The following is a 22,751-nucleotide window of genomic DNA, read 5'->3' as shown; positions in this document are numbered from 1 at the left end:
GTGTGTGTGTGTGTGTGTGTGTGTGTGTGTGTGTGTGTGTGTGTGTGTGTGTGTGTGTGTGTGTGTGTGTGTGTGTGTGTGTGTGTGCGTAGGATGACATGGGGGGAGGAAACACACTTGCACGCCACAGCATCATTAAGTATTGTGGAAGCATCTCTGCAGAGCTTGGCTCCGACTCCTGAGAGGATTCTGGACTTGGTGTCCACTTGATTTCGAGTCGTTGCCTCATCGACTAAACTCTCTGGACTGAACCAGGCAGCTGTACGACAGCAAACAATGTGAGAGGTTTGTTGTTAGGTTATGCTGCTGAATTTGAAATTTGAAGTCTGCTCAGATGTTTACTGGTATTTAAAGAATTTGTTCTAAGTTAAACAATGTTCCTGTCATTAGCAAAAAAAAAAAATATTGCTTTCTACTTGTTTCAAGCAATTTGGGATAAAAATGGGCATTTAGTAGAATATTGTCCAACTTTCAATTTCCGATTCCAATATCAACCGATAAAGACAGTGATATATGTGGGCTTGGAAATAATTCCAAACTACAGGCACAACAAGTTTGTTACTGCAGCCACACAACTTGTTTACATGTTTCACGACACAGGTTGATGATGTCATCATTTGCACACTGGTAAATGGTGGCGAAATCCAGGCATTATTTTATCAGTTGTCATGATCGGCAAAAAAAACGATAACAATATTGACAGATATTATATTTTTATGCCAATATATATATATATATATATATATATATATATATATATATATATATATATATATATATATATATATATATATATATATATATATATATATATATATATATATATATATATATATATACATATATATATATATATATATATATATATATATATATATATATATATATATATATATATATATATATATATATATATATATATGGAAAGGGTTTATGATTAAATTAAAATAAACATATTGCATGTCAAGTTGGGAATAATGTTATAGTGGCCACAACTGCATGATGTACTGCTAAAAGAGAGATAGTGATTGGTGAAAATCTTGATTTTTTTTTAATTTGTGATTGGTGGCTGATATAAAGTTGTAGATGTTAGAAAGAAAAAACTTCTGCCAATCATTAAACCCCTCCCAGTTTTGCAAGCCAGTAAGAATTTTACTGTTTGGTCCAGCAAACAAACGTCGTCGAGTTAAAATTTAGACAGTTCAGTCCCCTCACTGCCTCCAAGTGAGTCATTCAGATTGAGCAGCTGCATCACACATCAACCAGGTCTATTCAGTTATACTGCACTATCTACTATAGTATACTATGGAAATTTAGCTCTATTAAAATACAGCTAAATTTCCAATAAAGCTATACTCATTCACATGTTTGTTTCTGTTGTTGGACCAAGAAATAAGTATGAAATAGTGATCGAAACACAGCCTATTAGGACTACAAGTTAACCAGCAGGCTCTGCAGGGAAATTACTGATTTTATAATTACAACATCGTTTGACAAAGTCATCAAACACGAGTTACAAACATACTGTGGTTCTGGTGATATTTTTATGTTAAAAAAAAAAAAAGAGAAAGTGATTAGCAATAGAAAGTCTTGTTTTTATACACTCAAGCTGCTGTTTTAGTCTGCAATGTTAATCACAGCAGCAGAGAGCGTCTTCTTCCTGAAGGAAGCATGGACAGCTATAGACACTAAAACGATATACAGTCATAGTGAAATATAAAAATTTTAAGTATTTTGAGCAAAAAAACTAAAACACATATTCTGGGAGACTTTTATTAATTTGCTGAGAAGTAGAACAATCAGGGACCTTTAATATTTAATTCAATATGACATCATCTACACTACTGTGCAAAAGCTTTAGGTACTTTATATGTTCAGATTTGTAATAAAATATTATCAGGGAAACATGCGATGTCGTAGCAGTTTCATTGTGCAGCAGGAAACCAGTTGCAAACATACACCCAGGGTCATAAAGAACCATTTCAATGACAGCAAATGGTAAGTGAAACTATTCATGTCTCTATTTCTGAAAGCTTGCTCACTGTACTTTCAGCGCTTAAAACGTGCACAGCCTCGTCAATGTTTGAGATGCAGACTGTTCTTGTCCTTTACTGACACTTTGTTCCTCTAAAGTTCACAGTACAGAAATAAGCCACAGTACATGCACAGTACAGTGTGTTTCATTTAAAAGCTCTTTCTCTGTGAAGACAAGGCCTTTTGAACCGAACATCCTCCACATCATAAAAACACAAAGGTCAGATGCATGTTGGAACACGTCTTCATATATTTGTATGCTTTCTGCACCTCTACTGAAGCAACAGAACAAGAAAAACTGCATTTTTTTCAAGTTGTGCAAAAGTAACATTTCTTGATACATGGTAAGACCTCATACAGGATCTATAAATAGGAATAGCTGTAATACATGGTACGGTTTTATACTTTGCTTTCATATTATAGTGACGGTTAGAAGAGACTGACAATACTCTGGTGTCTAAATGTTGAATGTAAGGCAACAGATTTCTTAATACATAGACTGGAAACAGGAGCACCTAACCTGAATTTATTCAAAGGTACAAAATCTGCCAAATTGCACATCTAAAAATCAAAAATTCATTTGTTTCATTTCACTGTCTTCCATTCCTCCTTATGTAATATGTGTTGAATCATTTTATTACCCCAGAATATCGACTTTTTTGTCACTTTCTTGTCTCTAACTCATTCAGAATACAGCCGCTTGGCTTTTTACTGGTTCTAGCAGACATGAGCACCTGATGCCTGCTTTCCTTCACTGTTCATTTTTTGAGTTCATTTTAAGATTTTATCATTGATCATTATCATTGAACTCTTCCCCTCTTTGCCTCAATTAATAAACTTTAATAGGTCTGTACAGCTTCTGAGGAAAACACATAAACCTAAGCTCTGTGCATAAATGTTGCCAACCTACGACAAACTACCTCATTGTTGAAAATAGCTCCTGTAAAGGGACTAAAACACACCTAGCATGTCTACTTGGATGGAAACCTGCTTCCAAGATTAACTTTTCCTCCTGAAATCTCAATACAAATGCAAACATGTGACATAATTTAGGGAATTCTGACACATACATGAGCTTTTCCTAGTTTTATCTTCAAACCTGGCTGGTTGCTGGTCTTTATTATTGACCGTGCTGATGTTGATCATTGACATTTGGCGTTCCAAATTCACCTAATTTTAACTGTGGCCACTGTGCTTTCCTTAATTGCACAGAACATCTGGTTGGATATAAAGGGTTTTAGACCACAGTGGTGGTGTTTAGCAGCTAGAGGTCCTGCAAGACAATGTACTTTGAAGGACTGATGGTGTTTCTGTACTCACTGCTCTGCTACTGAAGGAGAAGGGAACATTTTGTGCATAGAACTGGACCTGTTCAGGCCAGGCTTGGAAACCAATAAATCTGCAGTTTTTGGTGTCATGGTGATGGTATTTCACCACAACAAAATCAATCGAAAGAAAAGACCAGGACAGGCTGGACTGAACGTTCAAATCACCATACGATCGGTAAAGCTAATGTAGCTAATGTGTCCACTACCGGTGATCAATTTCTGTATTTATGTTACACTGAAGACAAGCATTTATGATTCACTTAAAGAGTAGCTTTCTCTGGAAAACCGCAGGAAGCTGCACCCTGACATATTTCGATTCCCCGAATCTCTACAGAAAAGCTGAAGAGGGCAACATTAGCAAACCACTGTAATGGGAAAAATGCCAGGTTGAAATAAACCAGAATTCTCCTCCAATATGCACAGAAAGGTATATAACCTTTTCCTTACATTTGAGCTAGCTGGTGATATAAGTAACAACATGTAGCTGCTTTAAAATCCATTTTAAAAACAGCCTTTTTAGAATGTGAGAAACTTTTAGAGACCATCGTCTATAAATTCACCTTCCCACACCAAAACCCACAGGTTCAGGTGCCCTTATCACTTTTCTTTAAATGTTAAAACAAAGCTTTATCCTGGATGTTGCTTGCAAAAGGAGGCGTGAAGCTATAGAACAAACCATGTTGGCGGAGTTCCTGTAAGTTATTGTGCAGTATTGCATGAGACATTAGCCTACTTTTGTTAATTACTTTGGACAGTTGTGTGTTTGCCATTAATTTAGAAGGAGGTACAGACTCATTTTGGCCTCAGCTCTGCAGAATATTGCAGTTAGATTTAAAATATTGCATATATGTCACCCTGTCGTACATTTACAGCGTGTCTTTGGTTGTTGAATCACGTCTTTCCAGGCTTCTTCTTCGCTGCTACACCAGGAAAGCCCAGTCAGAAGGTGTGCGTCCATACTGAAAGAGAAGAAAAGTTCAGGAAAAGGTGAAATAAAAAAAATAAAAACCTCACGCCACTAAAACTTCTCTGCTTAATTGCGAGCGAGAAACACAAATGAACTCAAATATCCGTGAGCAAATCTGCGAACACAGCACAACAGAGGAAGAGAAGAAGAAAAAAAAAGAAAAAGGGGAAGTATAATAAAAAATCAAAACAAAATGTTCCCCCAATCCGTGACAGCCACGGAGACAAATCCAATTATTTGTGTCTCATGTTGCAAATTTGTTCTAATGGTCGAAGTGAGAAAGTAAATAAACGCCTGCGAAGGGGAAACAAAAGAATGTGATTTCTAATTAACTTGAAAGAGGAACAGCAGGGCGACTTAGTAAACCCATCTTTCATCTGCTGCCTCAGACCATCGTTTGTTTGTTGCACAATGTTGTCTTCGAGAGGGGAGGAGTGTGTATTTATGTGTTTGTGTCTATGCGTGTGTGTACATGTGGTGGTGGTGGGGTAACGCTGTACTGCTTCCCTCCAAATGAAATGTCAACAGATTTAACAGCGTCGCGGAAGGAGCGCAGCGTTTTCCAGCATTTTGTCGATTTTATTGTTCATTAAGCTTCGCTGGCCCCCCTCCCCTCCTCAAATCTTCCTCCTCCTCTTCTTCCCACTTGTTCAAGGCTTCATTTGCTGCATCTTGACTTTGAAGATCACAAAAGGCTGAGGCAGTAATTGGGTTTGTGCAATTACAACAAGCCTTAATGAGAGAAATCCAGGAGTTTGTCTCGGCCCTATCTGCAGCTCTCCACGCTCCGCCATTAGGCCGCTCTCTGCCACTTTACTCTCTGTTATCAGGTATAAAGATGCAACACGTTCATAGCATACGAGGCCCGGGTGATGGAGGAAGTAGATATGCTAATCGGTGTTACCCCACACTGACAGAAAAGAAACCACGGAGAGCACAAAAGAGGGAGACAAAGCAAAAGAATAAGACTAGTTGGAGAGATAAGCCACACAAACTAATCAAAGTGTTTAGAGGACACTTAGGAGATCAAGAAATCTGAAAATTAAACACAATACAGACGCTATCTGCTCATATAGAGCAGCAAGGAGGCTCTTGTGGCATCCAATTTAAACCCAGTGAAAATCAATGATTCTCCTTTGGAAGAAACTGAAAATCCTGCAGATTTTCCAGAGTTAAGAATATATTCAATAGTGTACAATTACTCTGGCACCATTTAATAAAAATATCTTAACTTTCTATAAATAAAATACCCTTTCTAAGTGAAATAGTACATGAAATTTTGAGTATTTAGCTTCTTAATGTTTGTCGATGAATAGATGGATAGATAGAAAACAATAATGAATTTCACGGTTTCATCTATTAAATCAAAAGGAAATGTTTGTGAAATTTAAGAATGCACTTTAACATTCTTTTTATGTCAATAAAAACTGTTTAGAGTCGTTATTTGATTTTTTATAACAGTCTCAATCTTTCTCATCATGACATATTTCAGCTGTTTTGGCTTCACTGGAGGGTTTATGTTATGTTATGTCTCACCTCTGAGAGACTGGAAATGACATAATAAAGAAGTCAACTAGTCAGGATTACTTTGGCTTATATTTGGCCTGATACATTCAGGGGTGTTTGACAGCTAAAACGTAGCTGCAATGTTGAAATCAGGTCTAACACTGTGGAATAAAGGACTTGCAAACTGAGCTGAAGGGACATACATAAATCTATTCAGAAGCTGTAATTTTGTGAGATGGAGACGTGAGAAGCCTGCGCTGAGCCAAGAACTCCCTTGCATTTGCTAGTATAAGTGAGAGAGAACGGCTCACATTCAGACTCACACCCCAACTAATAGGCTAATTGCACAGCACAATAACGGCAAGTCAGCAATACACTCATTAACACAAATCAAGCCTTCAGCAAAGAGCATTATGAATCTGTTTAAACCTGCAGTGCTGAGTAGGCTGTAAATGTGACATGTTTGTGGACCTTGTGCAATATTGCCACGGCATTACTCATTCCCTAATAAGATATTTCACTTATTATGTGCTTACAGAGACATAACGCACATGGAGGGTGTAAGATAAATAAGAACCAATGGGGGGGTTTGTTCAAAATGTAACAACTGAGTAACTTTATCTCATTGAATTACGTAATAATGATTCAGCTCCATAATGCAATTATAGGCACCAAATGATGGGAGATTTGTTAGGTTTTGCCTTGCATCTGCTGTATTTAGTGTTCAGTTTGCTGACATTTCCATTTATTTGTAATTTAGCCCAATAAATGCTATTTACATTGCATTTCATAGGATGCAGTTCATCCACATTTTTCACGTCGCTGAAGGCTTTATTCAAAGTAAGCTATTAACACATGAAAGCAGAATCCCGAGGGTGACGGCAGTGTAAAGCACACAGATGCTTAACCAGCCGTTACTGAGCTATAGGGGAAACATCTGGCGTGTGTGTGTGTGTGTGTGTGTGTGTGTGTCTGTATATATTCATGCAAGTGTTTGTGTGCCCACCAACCTGTATATCTGTGAGTTCCTTTGCGATCCGTGTAGTCACCTTTGCATCCTGATGGGGGATATGCAAGTCCTAAAACATACAATTTCAATAATTTCTTTAGCTCTGTGAATCTGTTTGTCATAAAAATAAGAACATAGTGAATATTAAGTTAACATATAATTTATTTCAAACAAGAAACCACAAGATTATGACAGTCTGCTAAAGATATAAAGTGTCCATGTGGTCACAAGAGACTGTAAGGTTCATTATTCAATACAACAACCCTCTAGAAGTTAGAAACTATTCACATTTAGCTGCTTTGCATTAAAATAAACTATTTTAATGTGGAAAATAATCCAATAAAGACCGTATAACTTTTTTAATAATAAAGAGAAGGGTCCAACTGCACTCCTCTCTGTTCTGTTGTATGATGTATGTGACCTTTAACTTATTTAAGTCCACCAACATTTGTTACCGAACAAATTTAAAAAGACTAGCTAAATTTTTACTGTTATTACATCTACAAGGCCTAATTTAAAAGTTTGTTCTGACTTGTATAAGGGAAGGACTCTGCTGGCTGTCTGGTTACCGCTGCTTTTATTGCTATGCTTGAAGCAAAGTGATGCAAAACGAGTACACATGTAAGTAACATTAAGACAACACGACTTTCAGTATTAGACTAATGTTAACTTATCTCATGTGAACTGCGTGTCCCCAGAATGTGTTTTCTGATTTTTTGTTGCTCAAAATCCTGCAAGGATGGTTCATTTGACCATGACTGTGTAACTCCTGGTTTTAGTCATGTTCTAAACAGGCTGTTTCAGTGTCTGTAGGTTTAAATGCAGCCGAATTGCTTATGTCCACGCTCCCTTCAGGAAGAAGACTCTCTCTGTTTCTGTGGTTGACAACGTGGAGAACCGTTGACCAACACGGCAGCAAGCACAGATGTGAATCAGTGAGAGACCAGGACTTTCTATTGCTTCTAACTTTCTCTTTGAAGGATCATTTGACATGAAAGCATTGTTGAATTCATTGCTCCCGCTGTTTATATCTCATGTATATAGTGAGTTTGTGAGGTCCAGGATGGGAATGGCTCTGAAATGATTGCCAGTTAACATGTATTCTCAATGTGCTTGTTTTAGTCACTAGTTCACACTTGTTCTGCTGTCTGACAAAAAAAAAACATCAAAAAAAATGTTTAAAAAAAAAAAAAAAAAAAAAGACCAATTCAGCTGTATTAAAATTCAGTTTATGTGAGCACAGGGAGCAGGAGAGAAGTTAAAGATTTTAAACACTGGCTGAGTTTGGGATGAACTGAAGCAAGACAGCAGGCAGTGAGGGGACAGGATTTGACGTTTGAACTCGATGACTTTTTACTTCTCAGTTTCTAAATCTCCATATTTTTAAGACATACAAAACACACAAAAAATGAGACCTTTAATCTATTAATGATATAATACATGGAAATTTGCCTTGATACATCAGTGATTATTTTAAAAACTAATATTGATGCATTTTAATATTTGTTATATACAGTATGGACTATATCAATTTTTTACATATTTATCATTAGATTTCTATCACAATTACTGTCATTTCTCCTCAATACAGGCTCCAACCATCGTGCAGTGATGATACCCAAGGTGCTGTAGTTGGACTCTTTAGAAATAAAATGGGGCTGTAGTCACAAAGTCCAGCTGTCTTTAAGTTATGATGCAGAGGATAACACAGCCAACCTGGGTGACTTATTACAAAACACTAAAGCTTACTGTTTTTCTTTGTTTACAGTGTTAATGTTGGCGGATCATAAAATAAAGTCAAACACAGACCTGCAGTTGTCTTTTTTGCCCCAAAATAACACATAGGATTAAATTTATTTACTTAATTTACTGTAAATTGTCAATGTATGTCATCATAAATGTCCAAATGACATCCTTTGTTTGTTGAAACCTTGAGAAGCGAGTGATGCACCGCAAATACTTTCATTTAAATACAGATTCTCACATTAATTTATATGTAATCTTATGTGACTGAATTTGCTTGATATTAGTGCACAGACAGACACGTAGAGAATACCTGTCCCTGGTAGACAACGCGTCCTATGGGGCAGACCATGCAGGCAGTACCACAACCGAACATCTCTTTGACTCGCTGCTGTTTCACAGCACAACAAAGCTGGTCCATGGTGATGTAGCGCTCTGTCACTGCAAACTCACCCTGAAAAATATACCAGGAGGAAGTTTGAAAATGCATGTTGACCTTTGAGATATTGTCATCAAAAGTACATTTGTTTGTCCATTTGGGTGTAAGAAAAGCTCATGATGACATCTGAGTGAAGGAAATATTATCAAGATTAATTTGTTTGGTCATTTTCTGAACTATTCAATTTAAAATGCTCTTTAATGCATCAAGTATGCACTTAGACTGTATACATGTGTGCGTCTTTTTTTTACCCATTTCCTGCTCAGTTCCAAGATGCTCCGTCGGGTAACTCCGGGGAGAATTATACCATCCAGAGGTGGAGTTGCAAGCTCCTCATCTGATAATAATAATACATTATTTAATACAATAAGACAAAAGCATCTGAGTCAAACTAAAAAAAAAAAAAAAAGTTTGTCCTAAAGCTGTAATGAAGCTGTTCTGCCACTAGAGGTCACATTTTTAAAACGTTTCATGTCAAAACACTGCAATCCAGAGCTACTCTCTAATATTAGAAGGTTTTTGTTGGGATTCTAATTGATTAACCTCCATTTTCATTGATCCAGTGCAGGAAGACGTTCATGGTTCCTGCCTCAGTGACCTGGTGATCGTCTCCGTACAACCACAGAACCTGCTGACACCCATAATCCACTGCTTCATACTGGGCATACAGAGAACATCCGTAATTTCTGTAGAAATCCAAAATAACACCTGCCGTGAATGTAGTGACGAGGTATTAGTATTCCTCTACTGTAATACTGTGTATTAAAAGTGAGAAAAATAATTGATCTCATCTTCAAAAACATCGCCTGTAAAAGATACAAAAACTTTTCTTTAAGCAGAATGTGTAAGATTAAATTCAGAGACCACTTAATTTAATTGAATTCTTGGATGCAAGTTAAAGCATCTAACTGAATGATTTAGATCAACTTTTTAAGTTGCAAACATGATTTTAATGAGTTGGATTGACATAATAATGCTGATAATTACATCAACTTAATATTATGTGTAATTTAAACAGAATTTTTTGTATTATTTCATTTAAAGCGAAAGTCTTGTTGGGTCAACTTAATGAAACTGGCTTCATAACTACATTTTTCTTTACCTTGAGATCAAGATTTCAGGTCACCTCTAACACTAGTTAACACTGAAGCAACTTGAATTTTGTTTTTTTAATCTGTCGATTTAAAAATTTGTGTCACTAATAATTGTAAATAAGTACTTAACACTTAAAATGTTCTTGAACAATATTGTTAAATATTGTGGAAAAAGTAGTTCACTTCATTTTATGAGTAACCAACTTTTAAACATCCCCATTCTCACCCTAACCGGTCGAGCCTGGTTTTGCTGGAGTTTTTTTTTTTTTTTTTTTTTACCTCCTTGCTATTCTTGGTCTTTTTTGTTCCTTTCCACTGTTGCTCATAGGGAACCCAAAAGCAACTTTGGATTGTTGGGTTTTCTGTTCTCTGTCTATAATATATAAGTTCTTTAAGTGCTGTGAGATGATATGAGATATGCTGTGAATTTGCGCTACATAAATAAAATTGAACTGAAATTTGAATTGACTGCTACCAATCACTGAATAATTAAAAAAATAAAACAAAATTTGATTGTAGAGGAAAAGCTAAATCCACTAACTCATTGGCGTTTGCTGAATAGAATCTTATTACTTTGAAACTGAATCCAAACGCTATTTTTAGAAGGTGCCTGTGTTTAAATGATTAAGATAAGGGTATAAAATGAAACAATATGATTCATTTCGTATCAGAACTAGAATTACTGCCTGGTGGCTGCATACCTCCTCCAACCCGTAAAGTTGAAGTGAGATATTTGTGTGAAATTTTGTCATAACTAGGGTGTCAGTTTTTTATTTTTGTCCAATAAATGCATTTTGGAAGGTCACTGTGACTGTTGACCACCAAATTCTAATCATTTCATCTTTAAAACTTTAAAACACTTAAGTCAAGTTTGAAAAAAAAATCCCTCAAGGCGTTGAAGATAGCAATGACTGATGAACATGTATACATTTATTCCTACTCACCCTCCCATCTTGCAGTCTCCAGTTCCTCCTTTCCAGGCCCTTGTATATTTGGGATCGGCCCACAGAGAGACAGCGTCTGTGGTCTTGAAGTAAAACCCAGCTGGAGACAAAATCACATAGAGCAAGGCACGAGTAGGCTTCTTTATACCCAGAGACTGCTGCAAGGGACACATAAACACAAATGAAAAACAGTGTTTTTACCATGATTAAAACATGTTGTTTTTAATACACTAGAAGACATATTATGATATAAAATAAGCAGTCAACACCATTGATGAGCTTTTCACCCTTGAAAAACATGGATTCAGACAGACAGGGTTTCAGAAAACCTCAGAAACCCATGCAGTCCACTTGTTGGTACATTGTCCGTATCACTATTCAAAATCAGTTTCTGGTTCAAATATATATGGCGGAATTAGTCTAATACTGCAATATGGAAAGTCACAGGTGAGCTGGTGTGCTTGAGCTGCAAAGGGGTTGATGGTGAAGGAGGTGTGAACGTCATAGATCCATGAATTTTAAAGGAAGCATCGGTATAGAGTTACATTTAAGCCATTTTAAGGCAGAAAAAGGGATTATTTCCATGGGGAAAAAGCAAATAAATATGTAACTGTTCAACACAGATGAGTTTATATGGTTTAATCAATGACTGAAAGAGTACTTTAAACTTTCAAAACCTTCAACTGTCTCCGTCCTCCTCACCTCAGTACTAACAAATGTTGGTCTGATGTACAAGCTGGCAACATCTGAGTGAGGAACCCAGTCCTGTTCGATCTCCACCAGTTTCCTGATGCACTCGAGAAGCTCTGACTGGTCAAACGTCTGGAAGATGGAGACAGAAAGATCCTTATACTTTCATCAACTCATCCATCTGTTCATTCATTCACTACTTCATTAAGCCATTTTCTGTTTCGTACAGGTAGACAGGTTCTCCTGGCAGAGTTTGCCATGCGGTTCATGTTGAGCATCGGTCTGAAGAGACGCAGTTGGTTGTCGTCCCCACGGTAAGCCTTCAAGCCTTCGAAAAGCTGGTGAGAAGAGAGAAAATGCAAAAAAACATCACCAAACTAAATATTAAACTCCAAGAGCTAATATCTTTTCTACTTATCTCACCATTAGGATGAGATTTGAGACTTTTAAATTACTTTAGTAATAGTGAGTCCACAATTCTAGCTAAAATCTCCCATTAACACCTCCAATATTTTGTTTTTGAGTCAGATTTTCAATTGAAAACACTTCAAATTTTATATAAATGGACCATATTTTTAAGAAAAGATGGCATAAAATTACATATTTTGTTCCACTACACTTTTCAGGAGATGATTAGCAAAATTACAAAACCATAAAGCAAACTGTTGCAGGTTTATTTTGCAGTATAAACATCTAAATGCTTAGGCAAACTAATTCTCAAGTCACACAAAATCTTTAGTTTATTTGTTAAACTGGATGACAGAAATGAATAAAAATGTGAACTACAGGTAGTCTGAGGCTGTTCAGTGCTACCTGAATGGCATTCTGTAGTGATGTACTGGCTGGATGGAGCGTCAGGTTCCCAAAGGGCCTGATAAACGGAGCCTTCCAGCCCTCAGTCGCTGTCCACTCTATGGTCAACATGTGGTCGGTGAAGACGGATCCAAACTCACCAACATCTGGTTTAGTTTTCAGAGAGGAGGACAGCTGGATGACCAGGTCAGCTGCCTGGTTAACAAACATAACAGAAGGGTAAAGAATCTAAACGTTGTATCAGACCCTTAGAATCCCAAACAGGTTCTGATCATTTTCGCTTTGCTCCTGTCACATTTTTACTCACTGTGGGATCGTTTTTCACTGAACAAAGGGCTGCTAGAGCTACTTCAGCTTACGCTAAAATGTCTCAGCCATGAGCATCACCAAATATTTTTCTGTTGGCTGCAATAGTGAACAAAATAAAAATCCTCCTGCACGCCCAGCGTCTGAGGAACTGAATATGTCATCCAGTGTTTACATCTATTTGTTTACGTTGTCTGACAAACTCGCCAAAGTTAAAAACAACTGAAATGCTGTGAATTTGGCAATGTATCTATGTTAATATATAAAATCTTTAGAAAAAAATCACAAAGTTGAAAGAGATAGAAAGTTCTGCTAAAGTACGTTCAACATATGCAGAGAGGGTCTTCTTCCTGAAGTCGATGTGGACAGAAGCAGTTCAGCTGCATTTAAAGTCAGAGACACTAAAAAAGACCATTTAGAACAGAATTTAAACAAGGAGTTACACAGTCATGGTGAAATGAACCATCTTTGTGATATTTTGAGCTGAAAAACAGAACTTTGAAAATGAATTTGCTTCAGGGGACCTTTAAGGCTGTCTCTGCCAAGAGGCCCTGAGCTTTTTAAAGATCCATTATCACCATAAACAGGACAGACATTCTGTACTACCCTTCTTTATGATGTCTTGAGCCTGTTTAGGTATTTGTTAATAATTCTCTTGGCTGTTAAGTCTTTGTCGAAGACGTGACAGAAACCAGTGATTGTTTGCAAGTCTATGAGGTCATGCAAGAGTTGATGTTATGTTAGATTATACTGTGTTTGGCCAGCAGGGGTTGCTGTAACATCAACAGTGCGACAAGGTAACTCAAAGATTGGACCTCAGCCACAGTTAATTTCTTGTAAAAAGGCTGCAAAACTGAATCAGTGAGACCAGGACATAGAGGAAAAAACACTGCAATCAAAAACAAAGTGATGTTTTTTGTCATTCTCTACTGACTAGTTTAGAGGTCAAAGGTCAGTAAACAGTATAATCAAGTTAAATCTGAGTGTCTGAGTCCATTGTGCTCCAAGATACTGATGTGGTACAACAGTAACAGCAGGTAGAGTGATATTTATGAAGAACTTTTAGAAAAGAAAGTGATTTCAAGACTGCACACTGATTTCCATGATCCTTCCCTTAACAAGACACCTCTTGCTGGCCAACAATTAGTTATCTGTTAGAGGGATTAGACTGTCGCTTTATCTCCTCCCTCCTCCAGCAGAACCATAATCCCAGATTACAGTACTGGGAAGCTGTGAGCCACAACAGTACAGCAATGTGGAAAACATATAGTCTACTCCAGTTTTTCTCTCAGTTAATTTACCTTTTATCATTATTTTCAATGTTCCATCTGATACCTAAAATACACAAGTCTTCTTTTCTGCTCTTCATCTACACCTTCTCTGCAGAAAAACACAAATATCAACCTTGAAATGAACATATCTGGACAACTATTTTGACCTTTCATACAATAACGGCACAACTGAAACTGTGACAGAGCTCACCGTCCTCAGAATGACCCATAATCCTTCTTCGCTGGTACCTTTGTTCACACACACACACACACACACACACACACACAGTCCAGTCAGTGTTTGGCTGGGATTACCTGGCTATAAATATGAACATGGCTCTTCAGTGTGTAAGAAAGAAGTGAAAGAAGGAAGGAAAGATGCAACTAAAATGCTGCAAGGCGCTGCACTCAAATGCTTTTGAACTACAAATCCATCAAACTGTCATGAGGGAGGTTTGATGATAATGTTTGGATGGTTAATTGAGACACTTTTCCCCATAAACCGAACATTCAGCACTCGTTTCAGTTCTTTCAGTGGATCCAAAAGTTGGCAAAACATCCCCAAAGCTACAGCCAGCACTTGTCCTGTGTGTTTATGTGTATGTCTGCACATGTCCACGCTAATCTCCACCTGCTACCTACTGCTCAAGTGTTCAGGGTCAGAAAACAAGCAAAGCTGCAGCGACTTAGTGTGAGCTGTGAAAGTGGATTCTGCTGAGCGGGCTGCACAGGAGGAAGAAGAAGAAGAGGACGGGTGGACGCTGTATCCCCTCCACCCACCTCCTCCAGGAAAAAAAATGGCAACAACTGGCAGACTGATCTGTTTGGAAGTGAGAGTAAAATGAAAAACCTGAGAAGACCCACTGAGGTTGACAACAAGTGGACTGGGATGAGTTTTTCACGTGTTTTTTAAGTCACAATAAGAACACCATTGCATGATTGTGGCTCTCAAAGCCTGTGAGCTCTGCTCTTTAACACGAGGATGAGCAGCAGTCCTGGGATATCTTCTGTGTGGACCAACAGGGGGGATTTTTGAGCATCAAGAAGCCAAGGAAACATCAAGATGCTGCACTTGGAGCAGCTACTGAGGGTAGGTGCTCAGGTCTATTATATATCCGCAACCACAACGCAGTAAAATAACTGGTTTGGTTACCTTGAAGCTTGGAATACTGGTGTCAGCCATCAGGACGAGTGAAAAGCAGCTCCTTCTTTGAAAACAATGTCTGTAATGTAAACGATACAGTGAATGCATTAAAAATAAAAGCACCTGCATGAAAGAACGTGTCAGCAATGCATGAGGAAGTGGAAATATACTGAATAGTGTTAAATATCTGAGCCCAATAAACTTCCTTTTTCTCACTTCATAATATTCATGAAGTGTTTACTGCAAATCTCTATGACTTTGCATTACACTGTCAATTTTTTTCCTTTAATTGTTTTTCTTGTGTGAAAATAATTGATCCATGATAGATTTTGATAGTCTCATTACAGCTCATCACAATAGTGCGTTTGATATCCCAGTTTATTATGAAATATTACTTTAAATCTAAAAAATGCAGGTGTAAACAGAAACTACATCAATGCACATGGATTTAGCAAAGGTTAAGAGGTGCTACAGTAATCTTCTGCAAAGAAGTTTCACGAAACTGCCTATTTTAATTGTACGCTACTACTATTAGATTCACTAATATAAACCCCAACATGCATCATTAGTCACCTTTAGCATACGTTACCTTCAGAGCAGGAGAGGCGTCTGATCACTGGGATTCGAATCGTACCTGCTAAACCGCTTACTGATCGCTCAGGCTGAAACCAGTCCTACTGTACCAACACCAGAAATCAAATGAGTCCAGTTAATGTTCAGCGAACTCAACACGAGCTGCTAACGTGGATTGAGGCTTCAGTTGAATATTGAGCAGGAGGGTAATCATTTCTTACATTCTAGTGAGTTTTTATGCACCAGTTTGGGCCTTTTTTTGCATGAATTTATGGTGTAAGTGTCTTTATTTATGTGAGTAGAAACACAAAATTCATGCACCAGGTGAAAATCCAAAATACAATGGAATATGTTTGGATCTTCTCCATTTTCCACAATAGTTTTAGTGGTTACATTAATATTTTTTTGCAGTTAAAGAATAAACTCAGTGCTGAAGGCAAAGAAGAAAACAAAGCCCCATGTAAGAGGCATTGTTGCATCTATTAGTGATGTTATGGAGGCTATGCTCACATTATAGAGGTTATGCGCAGCCCATATATTTGGCACAATATCATAAAAACAATCACAATAACAAATTATGTTTCTGTGGAACTTTGCTGAACCACATTCACAAAATATTTTACACAGAACGGCAACAATAAAACATTAAAAAGAAACATTAAAAACATTACAAAAGGCAAAAAAAATCAACAAAGATTATAAAACATAAAATATTATATAAAACCTGGTCTGTGCAGATGAGTTTTTAACAGCTTTTTAAACTGAAGGAAACTGTCTTATTTTCTGTTTAGTTTTATGTTATTTTATTTCCTGATTCCTACAAAATCATCCCAAAACACACATAACTTACATAGCTTGTATATGTGGTATGTTATGACTGTGCAGAAAGTTTTGAACATGCACTGTCAGAGTCCAGAGGTTTCTAAATTAATTAAAATGACTTGATTTATCATTGACAGGAGTAGATGTACAGTGAAAGAAGTTACTTGAAAAAAAAAAGACGCTAAGAGGACAAAAGAGTAAATCCAGCCAGTAAGTGTGTGTGTCGACTGAGCAGGGACAATAATAAATAATAAGTATAATAAATGAGAAAAGTTGATTCACAAGGGAACTTATTCAACCTTATTTTAAGTTGGAGTATAGTTGAATATGGAAGTAAGGCAAGTAAGAAAATAAAACATGCAGGCAAACATATAACACACAAAATCTTAAAAGCAATGTTTGCAAAAAATAAAATAAAACATCAATTAGACCTTTTAGAACTTAAAAACAAGTAAATAAACAAAAACAAGAGCAGCTGGAAGTAAAATAAAATGAAATTAAAAGCCTAGAAATAAAAATGAGTCCAATTTTAAAGCATTCTGCAGGTTATTCAAGGTTACAGGATTGTCACAGTGAGTATAACTGGATTTTTAAAGCTCAGTAAAAACAAGGACCTGCAATACAATTCAATGATTTGGCATGTATGTTAAAAACAAACAAACAAACAAAAAAACAAACAAACAAACAAAAAAAACAACACACATTTTAGGCCAGTAGTGACGTAATGTAAGGGACTAAAAAAATACAAAAACAAGTAAGGATGCCATGTCATATATATATATATATATATATATATATATATATATATATATATATATATATATATATATATATATATATATATATATATATATATATATATATATATATATATACATATCCATATGTAGATCCGTCATACCAAAACAGACCTTTTGTTGTCATAATTTAGCCATCAGTTTGGACATATATTATTTAACTTCTCTTAACGAATATCATAAATTTAGTTCTTTTCTGCATTAAGAAGCAGTTTATGCACACTGAATGCAACTGGCAATTGCCTTTATTCTTCTTCTTCTTCTTCTTCTTCTTCTTATTATTATTATTATTATTATTATTATTATTATTATTATTATTATTATTATTATTATTGTTACATTTTGAGTTTAAGATCTGTGATGCATGAATTTTGTGCTTTTCTTAAGAGATTCCCACTACAAATTGATGCAAAAATGCTGCGAATTGGTGAGTAAAATTAGAAAACGAACTGTTGGATGCTCTACGTCAGGTTTAGGCTGTTCCAATGGGTGCCGTGCCCCCCTCCGGCCGCACGGAGGGGGTACAGACTCATTTGTCGGAACCACCGACACCCACTGAGTGTTTCGCGCGCCCAGCCGGAGCTACCTGTGCGCGTGCTCTGTATGTGTGGACACTTGGACAAACATTTCGTCGAAGACATTTGTTCACAGAGGACCAAAAAGGTAACAGAAAATAGACATATTGCTCTAGAAAGAAAGGAGAGATTGAGAGAGAAACACACTATAGATGTGCTTCTGCATTTTTGTAAAAGTTGGTGTTCAGGTGCATGTTTGTATTTTCATAAATTCGTACTCGAGTCGGTGTCGAGAAACATGTAACTGGTCCAGGAGTTTGTAGCTGCAGCTGATTTTATCTTCAAAATATTTTAGGAATGTTTTTGTGAATAACGACTATCTCATTCTACAAAATTACTGTAATAAATTGAATTGCGACATTCGTTGTAGTTGCACGGGGTTGTTTTAGGGAAAAGCGAGATATTTTGTGCAATAAAATCTATTGTGTTAAGCAAACCTGTAGTTTGATTAGGTCATTTGCACACCTGTAGCCTAAGCAGGTGATGCATTGAATTTAAAAATTGTTGAATACAGCAGCTTCTATTGTGTCTTCTGTGCTAATTATGGTCACCAATTAAGCTCTTAGTGAGATTATAATTTCATATTCCATCTATTTGCTTTTATTTTTCCTCTCAGCCCAGTTTTATTCTTGTATTACAGTTCTTAACTCTCCTGTCACTGACAGCCACTAAATCTTGGCACTTAATATTTTCCTGGATTTAGCTGGCTTAAATTCTCACGTGTTATTTTTATACTTGGTTGCTCCACACTGAAATCAAAAAATGTACAGTTATTCTCTGTAAATTAGGTGTCGAATGATATTCAAAGTTAAACTCCCCCACCACACATACATTTTTGTGACCAAGTATTTCATATAAACAAACGTTCTGTATGTTTTGTTTTGTATTCTTGTGACACGCAGTTATGTGGTTAAAAAATGTCACTAGTTGCCTTCTGCATTATCAATTTCTTCATCAGTGTGTGCTTTAGTGTGAGACTTTTTAAAAAATATTTCAGCTTGCCCATAATCAGGGATTATTTGATCGACTTGTCCAATGTTGCAGCTTCTGAATCAATGACATGATGAAAAGTTCATGTTTTTATCTTAAATAGTTCCCACGGTATTGTTATTGAAACATCTCAAACTTCAATGCGCTGAAATTGGGTCTCAGGAAACACTTGATATATTAATATAAAATTCCACACGCAGTATTTTAAATGTCTAAGTTTATGATTAAAAAAATTTTCCAGCAAACATAGCACAAAATTTAATGATTACAGAGTGATTAACCCTGTTATATTTCCACACTACATTCTGTTGCCTTCAGCGTTAGTCCAGCCAAGCAAAACAAAATAAATGTGTTTGTTATCCAGTACACTGTGGTGTTGGTCATCTCTTAGCAGTAGTTTCTAAGTGTTTTCATATTGCTACCTCCTTTTGACTTCATTTTACCAAACTTCACTTGCAAATAGATCTTTTCTGCTTGTCTCGCCTCAGACTGCAGCCTCTCCGCTAGCCAGGAATCCATCTCTGCAGCCTTGCCCTCAGCAGCATGGACTATTGCACGCCTCAGCCTTCGCGTCGTCACAACCCCGTGGACAGCATCTGCCGCAAGCTGCAGACCATCCAGTGGCGCGGTGATCGAGAACCCAACTCGCCGTTCCAGATCCCAAAACTCTCCTCAAGCAGCTACGACAGCCCACAGTGTGGCCTCAGGCACAACCTGGAGGCCATCCTGAAGAAAGGGGCTCTCCACAGGGACGAGGGGGAGAGGGGGAAGGACAGGGTGAGGGAGAAGGGAAAAGGGAGAGGAATGGGGATGCCGAGCTCTGCAGCTTCCCAGAAAAGCAACCTGGGCCCCTGTGTTCCTCTGTCCAGCCCTTCCACCCCTTCATACAACCCCCCTACGCCAGCTAACATCACCTACACTATCACTAGCACGCTGGGAGAGAGGAGAGGTGCTGATGGGAGTGATTTAAGACAAGTTAAGACATGGCAGAGGTATAGTTCGACACCCACAGGCCAACCCAAGGACTCCCCTTACTTTACGTTCACACAAGGACCTAACTCGGTGCAGTCTGAAAGGCAGAGCGAGAGCCCACCTTTGTCTCGAACCTTCACCCCAAGTAACAGCACCCTCTCCTACAACCTCAACTTCTGCTCTGCGGACACGATGAACTCGACCGATTGCGAGCTGCCCTACCCGGCTCTGGTTGTGAAAAGACTGTCCATGGGAGATGGAGGTAAGGAGCGAGGAACACAAAATGATTTTAAAACTGCAGGCTGATTTTAAAAAATCAAACAAAAAAACAGTTAAACCAATGTTAAAGAGCAGCTTTTTCAATCATCTTTGAACTAAGGACCTCGTCAGCAGGTGCAGGTTTTGCCACTCTTTCCAAGATTCCAGAGGTTTATTGTCATGTGCACAGAAACTAGGCTGTTACACTGTACAATCAAATTCTTATTGTGCTGATCCTCCTTAACCAATTTCCACTTAAGGAAGTCTATGAGTAATGGGGAATAGCTTGAAAAATATGGTGTGTTACATCAAAAAGAAGTCACTGAATTTGATTTTGATAAAGTCTAGTTTTTAGAATAGACTGTGTATAAAAACAGACATAGCTTCTGTAAATCTTTGCTTCTGGACTACTCAAGTTTGAGTAGCGCCTCAAATTTGCCGCTGCGTCCATTGCCATTTCTTTAAACTCATCATATCCGGTGAGTGACAGGTGGTTCCAGTAGTCAAGGATGCTATACACGCCCATTCGGTAGTGGTATCACAAGAACAGCCTGCAATTTGTCAGTTTTACTCTAAATTGGACCATAATTTACAAAAATAACACCACGCTGTATTGAACTAGACTTGAAACTAGCAATTGAGACCATAAACCTATTAAAATGCTTAATGAGACAATAATTAAGTAAGTAGTCTAGTGAGAAGTAGCATCATTTTCTTCTAGATTTCTGTACACTCTGACTACATTTTCCAGGTTAAAGAAGCTCATACATTGGTTTCAGTGTCTACATCAACCTTTTATATACACTGATCAACTACAACATTAAAACCAACTACATAATATTGTGTAGGTCTCTCTCATGCAGCCAAAACCACTCTGCATCCAGAACCTCTTGAAAATATCTGTTAATTTGTCGACTACTGCTTTGAAGGCTCGAGTTGGACGCTTTGTCCATTGTGATTTTGTTTTTTATTAGTATTGGGTGGATCTGAGTCAAGGATGCTATACACGCCCCTTCGCTAGCGGTATCACAAAAGCAGCCTGGATTTTTGTCAGTTTTACTCTAAATTGGACCATAATTTATAAGAATAACACCATGCTGTATTGAACTAGACTTGAAACTAGCAATTGAGACCACAAACCTATTAGGAAAATGCTTATCGAGGTAATACATCTACTGAGAATTAGCATCATTTTCTTGTAGACTTCTATACAATCTGACTTCTTTTTGCAGGTTTAAGACACTCACACATTGGCTTCACTTTGCGGACCTAAAGCGACATTCAGACCATCCACATAATATTGTGTAGATTTTTTCCCATGATGGCAAAACCACTGTGTCCAGAACCTCTTGGAGGCATTCCATTAATTTGTGCACTACTGTTTTGAAGCCCTCAGTTTGGCACTTTGGCCATTACCATCTTTTTTTTGGAACAAGAGTTAAAAAAAAAAGGATCTGACTTGGGGACATGATCAACGACCATGTGATGGCAAATTGTGGATCACAAGCTAGCCATGACCTGAAACAAACCTGCATTGTTGTTTAATTTGCTCTAAATGGGACCATAATTTAGAAAATAAACACCATGCTGTGTTGAACTATACTTGAAACTAGACTTTGAGACCACAAACTTGTTAGGAAAATGCTTAATGAGGTAAAAGCTATAGTGAGAAGTAAGGTCATTTTCTCATAGACTTCTATACAATCTGACTTCTGGAACAATAAGAGAAGATGCAGGTTTAAGCCAACTTTGCACTGGTTTGACTTTAGTGTCTGCGACCAGTTCTGTTGGTTTGTGGACTGTTTTGAACCCTTGACTGTGGCACTTTGGTCATCTCCATCTTGTTTTTTTCCATCTTTAACGCACAACAATTAACTACGTGACAAGAACAAGGTGGATCTGACTCGAAGACACTATGTAGTAACCACAAAGACATCCATTTCTACAGAGATTTTTTCAGTGCAAATATCTCATTTAAGACTGTACGGGTCTGTGTTACTCCAATCACTGTGGTGTTTCCCTGAGTTACAGTGTTTTTGGTTCAAAATTCCTTCTGCATCTCCATGGAGCCACAGAAGACAACAAGTTAATCAAATTTTGAGAACCACTTTGCATGATTTATACTTCATGAAATGATGTTGCTACAGACTCCTCACATTTTCCTTTGCAGACTGTTTCAATGCATCTTTGCAAACCACCTAATTGAAATTCCTTTACAGTCAGAAGGGACAGAAGGAGCGATTATAGGGAGCTCTTTCAATGTACACATGAACCATTTCTTTATGTCTTAAAGAGCCGTGTCAGGTTTTGACTCTCATGTTTCATACTCTGAATCTCTGGTAGTTGGTCAGTTATCAGTAGATTGAGCAACAAAGCAAGCATGCAGCCAAGCAGTGTTGCAAGATAGGAAAAAACAGTGAGAAATGAGTGAAAACTGAGACTCAACAGCTCATTTTTAACAAATTCTCCTTAAGCA

At 37.4% G+C, this 22,751-nt stretch overlaps 2 protein-coding genes across 12 annotated transcripts in view; one reads left to right on the top strand and one right to left on the bottom strand.

Moving 5' to 3' along the window:
* Positions 1-1,757: 1,757 nt before the first annotated feature.
* On the bottom strand, positions 1,758-15,967 carry bcat1 (branched chain amino-acid transaminase 1, cytosolic). Of its 4 annotated transcripts, none has more exons than XM_035941138.2 (11): positions 15,878-15,967; positions 15,298-15,367; positions 12,568-12,762; positions 11,982-12,092; positions 11,767-11,886; positions 11,065-11,219; positions 9,570-9,712; positions 9,278-9,363; positions 8,901-9,041; positions 6,846-6,914; positions 1,758-4,321 (listed from the first exon to the last, which is right to left on the bottom strand). In XM_035941138.2, the coding sequence occupies exons 2-11, from the start codon at positions 15,325-15,327 to the stop codon at positions 4,283-4,285; spliced, it is 1,089 nt and encodes a 362-aa protein (XP_035797031.2). In that variant the 5' UTR covers positions 15,328-15,367; positions 15,878-15,967; the 3' UTR covers positions 1,758-4,282. The 4 variants fall into 4 exon arrangements, with proteins under 4 accessions (XP_035797031.2, XP_023150409.2, XP_035797033.2 ...); XM_023294641.3 differs by having other exon boundaries at positions 11,065-11,222; positions 15,878-15,966; XM_035941140.2 differs by having other exon boundaries at positions 11,065-11,222; positions 12,568-12,713; positions 15,878-15,934.
* Positions 14,888-22,751, top strand: part of lrmp (lymphoid-restricted membrane protein) — a 53,311-nt gene continuing 45,447 nt past the window's right edge. For 7 of the 8 annotated variants that reach the window (XM_055006625.1, XM_055006630.1, XM_055006629.1 and 4 more), the window contains exons 1-2: positions 14,888-15,234; positions 19,534-20,279. In XM_055006625.1, the coding sequence (XP_054862600.1) occupies positions 19,589-20,279 (691 nt within the window). In that variant the 5' untranslated portion in view covers positions 14,888-15,234; positions 19,534-19,588. Of the gene's footprint in view, positions 15,235-18,003; positions 18,144-19,533; positions 20,280-22,751 lie in introns of those variants that run through there. The other variant, XM_023287705.3, reaches the window with a different exon arrangement.

This window comes from Amphiprion ocellaris, chromosome 21, assembly GCF_022539595.1.
Source record: "Amphiprion ocellaris isolate individual 3 ecotype Okinawa chromosome 21, ASM2253959v1, whole genome shotgun sequence".
NCBI lineage: Eukaryota > Metazoa > Chordata > Actinopteri > Pomacentridae > Amphiprion > Amphiprion ocellaris.
Note: the sequence above shows the minus strand (reverse complement) of the source record. Positions and strands in the feature narration are given on the sequence as shown.

What these genes read in the sequence shown, in the direction of transcription:
- bcat1 (XM_023294641.3), bottom strand. Translation starts at nt 15,327, where the DNA reads ATGGCTGACACCAGTATTCCAAGCTTCAAG. An exon ending in CCAGGAGAACCTGTCTACCT is followed by an intron (nt 11,887 to 11,981) that starts GTACGAAACAGA and finishes TCCATCTTCCAG; the next exon opens with ACGTTTGACCAGTCAGAGCT. An exon ending in GGAGACTGCAAGATGGGAGG is followed by an intron (nt 9,713 to 11,064) that starts GTGAGTAGGAAT and finishes GGATTTCTACAG; the next exon opens with AAATTACGGATGTTCTCTGT.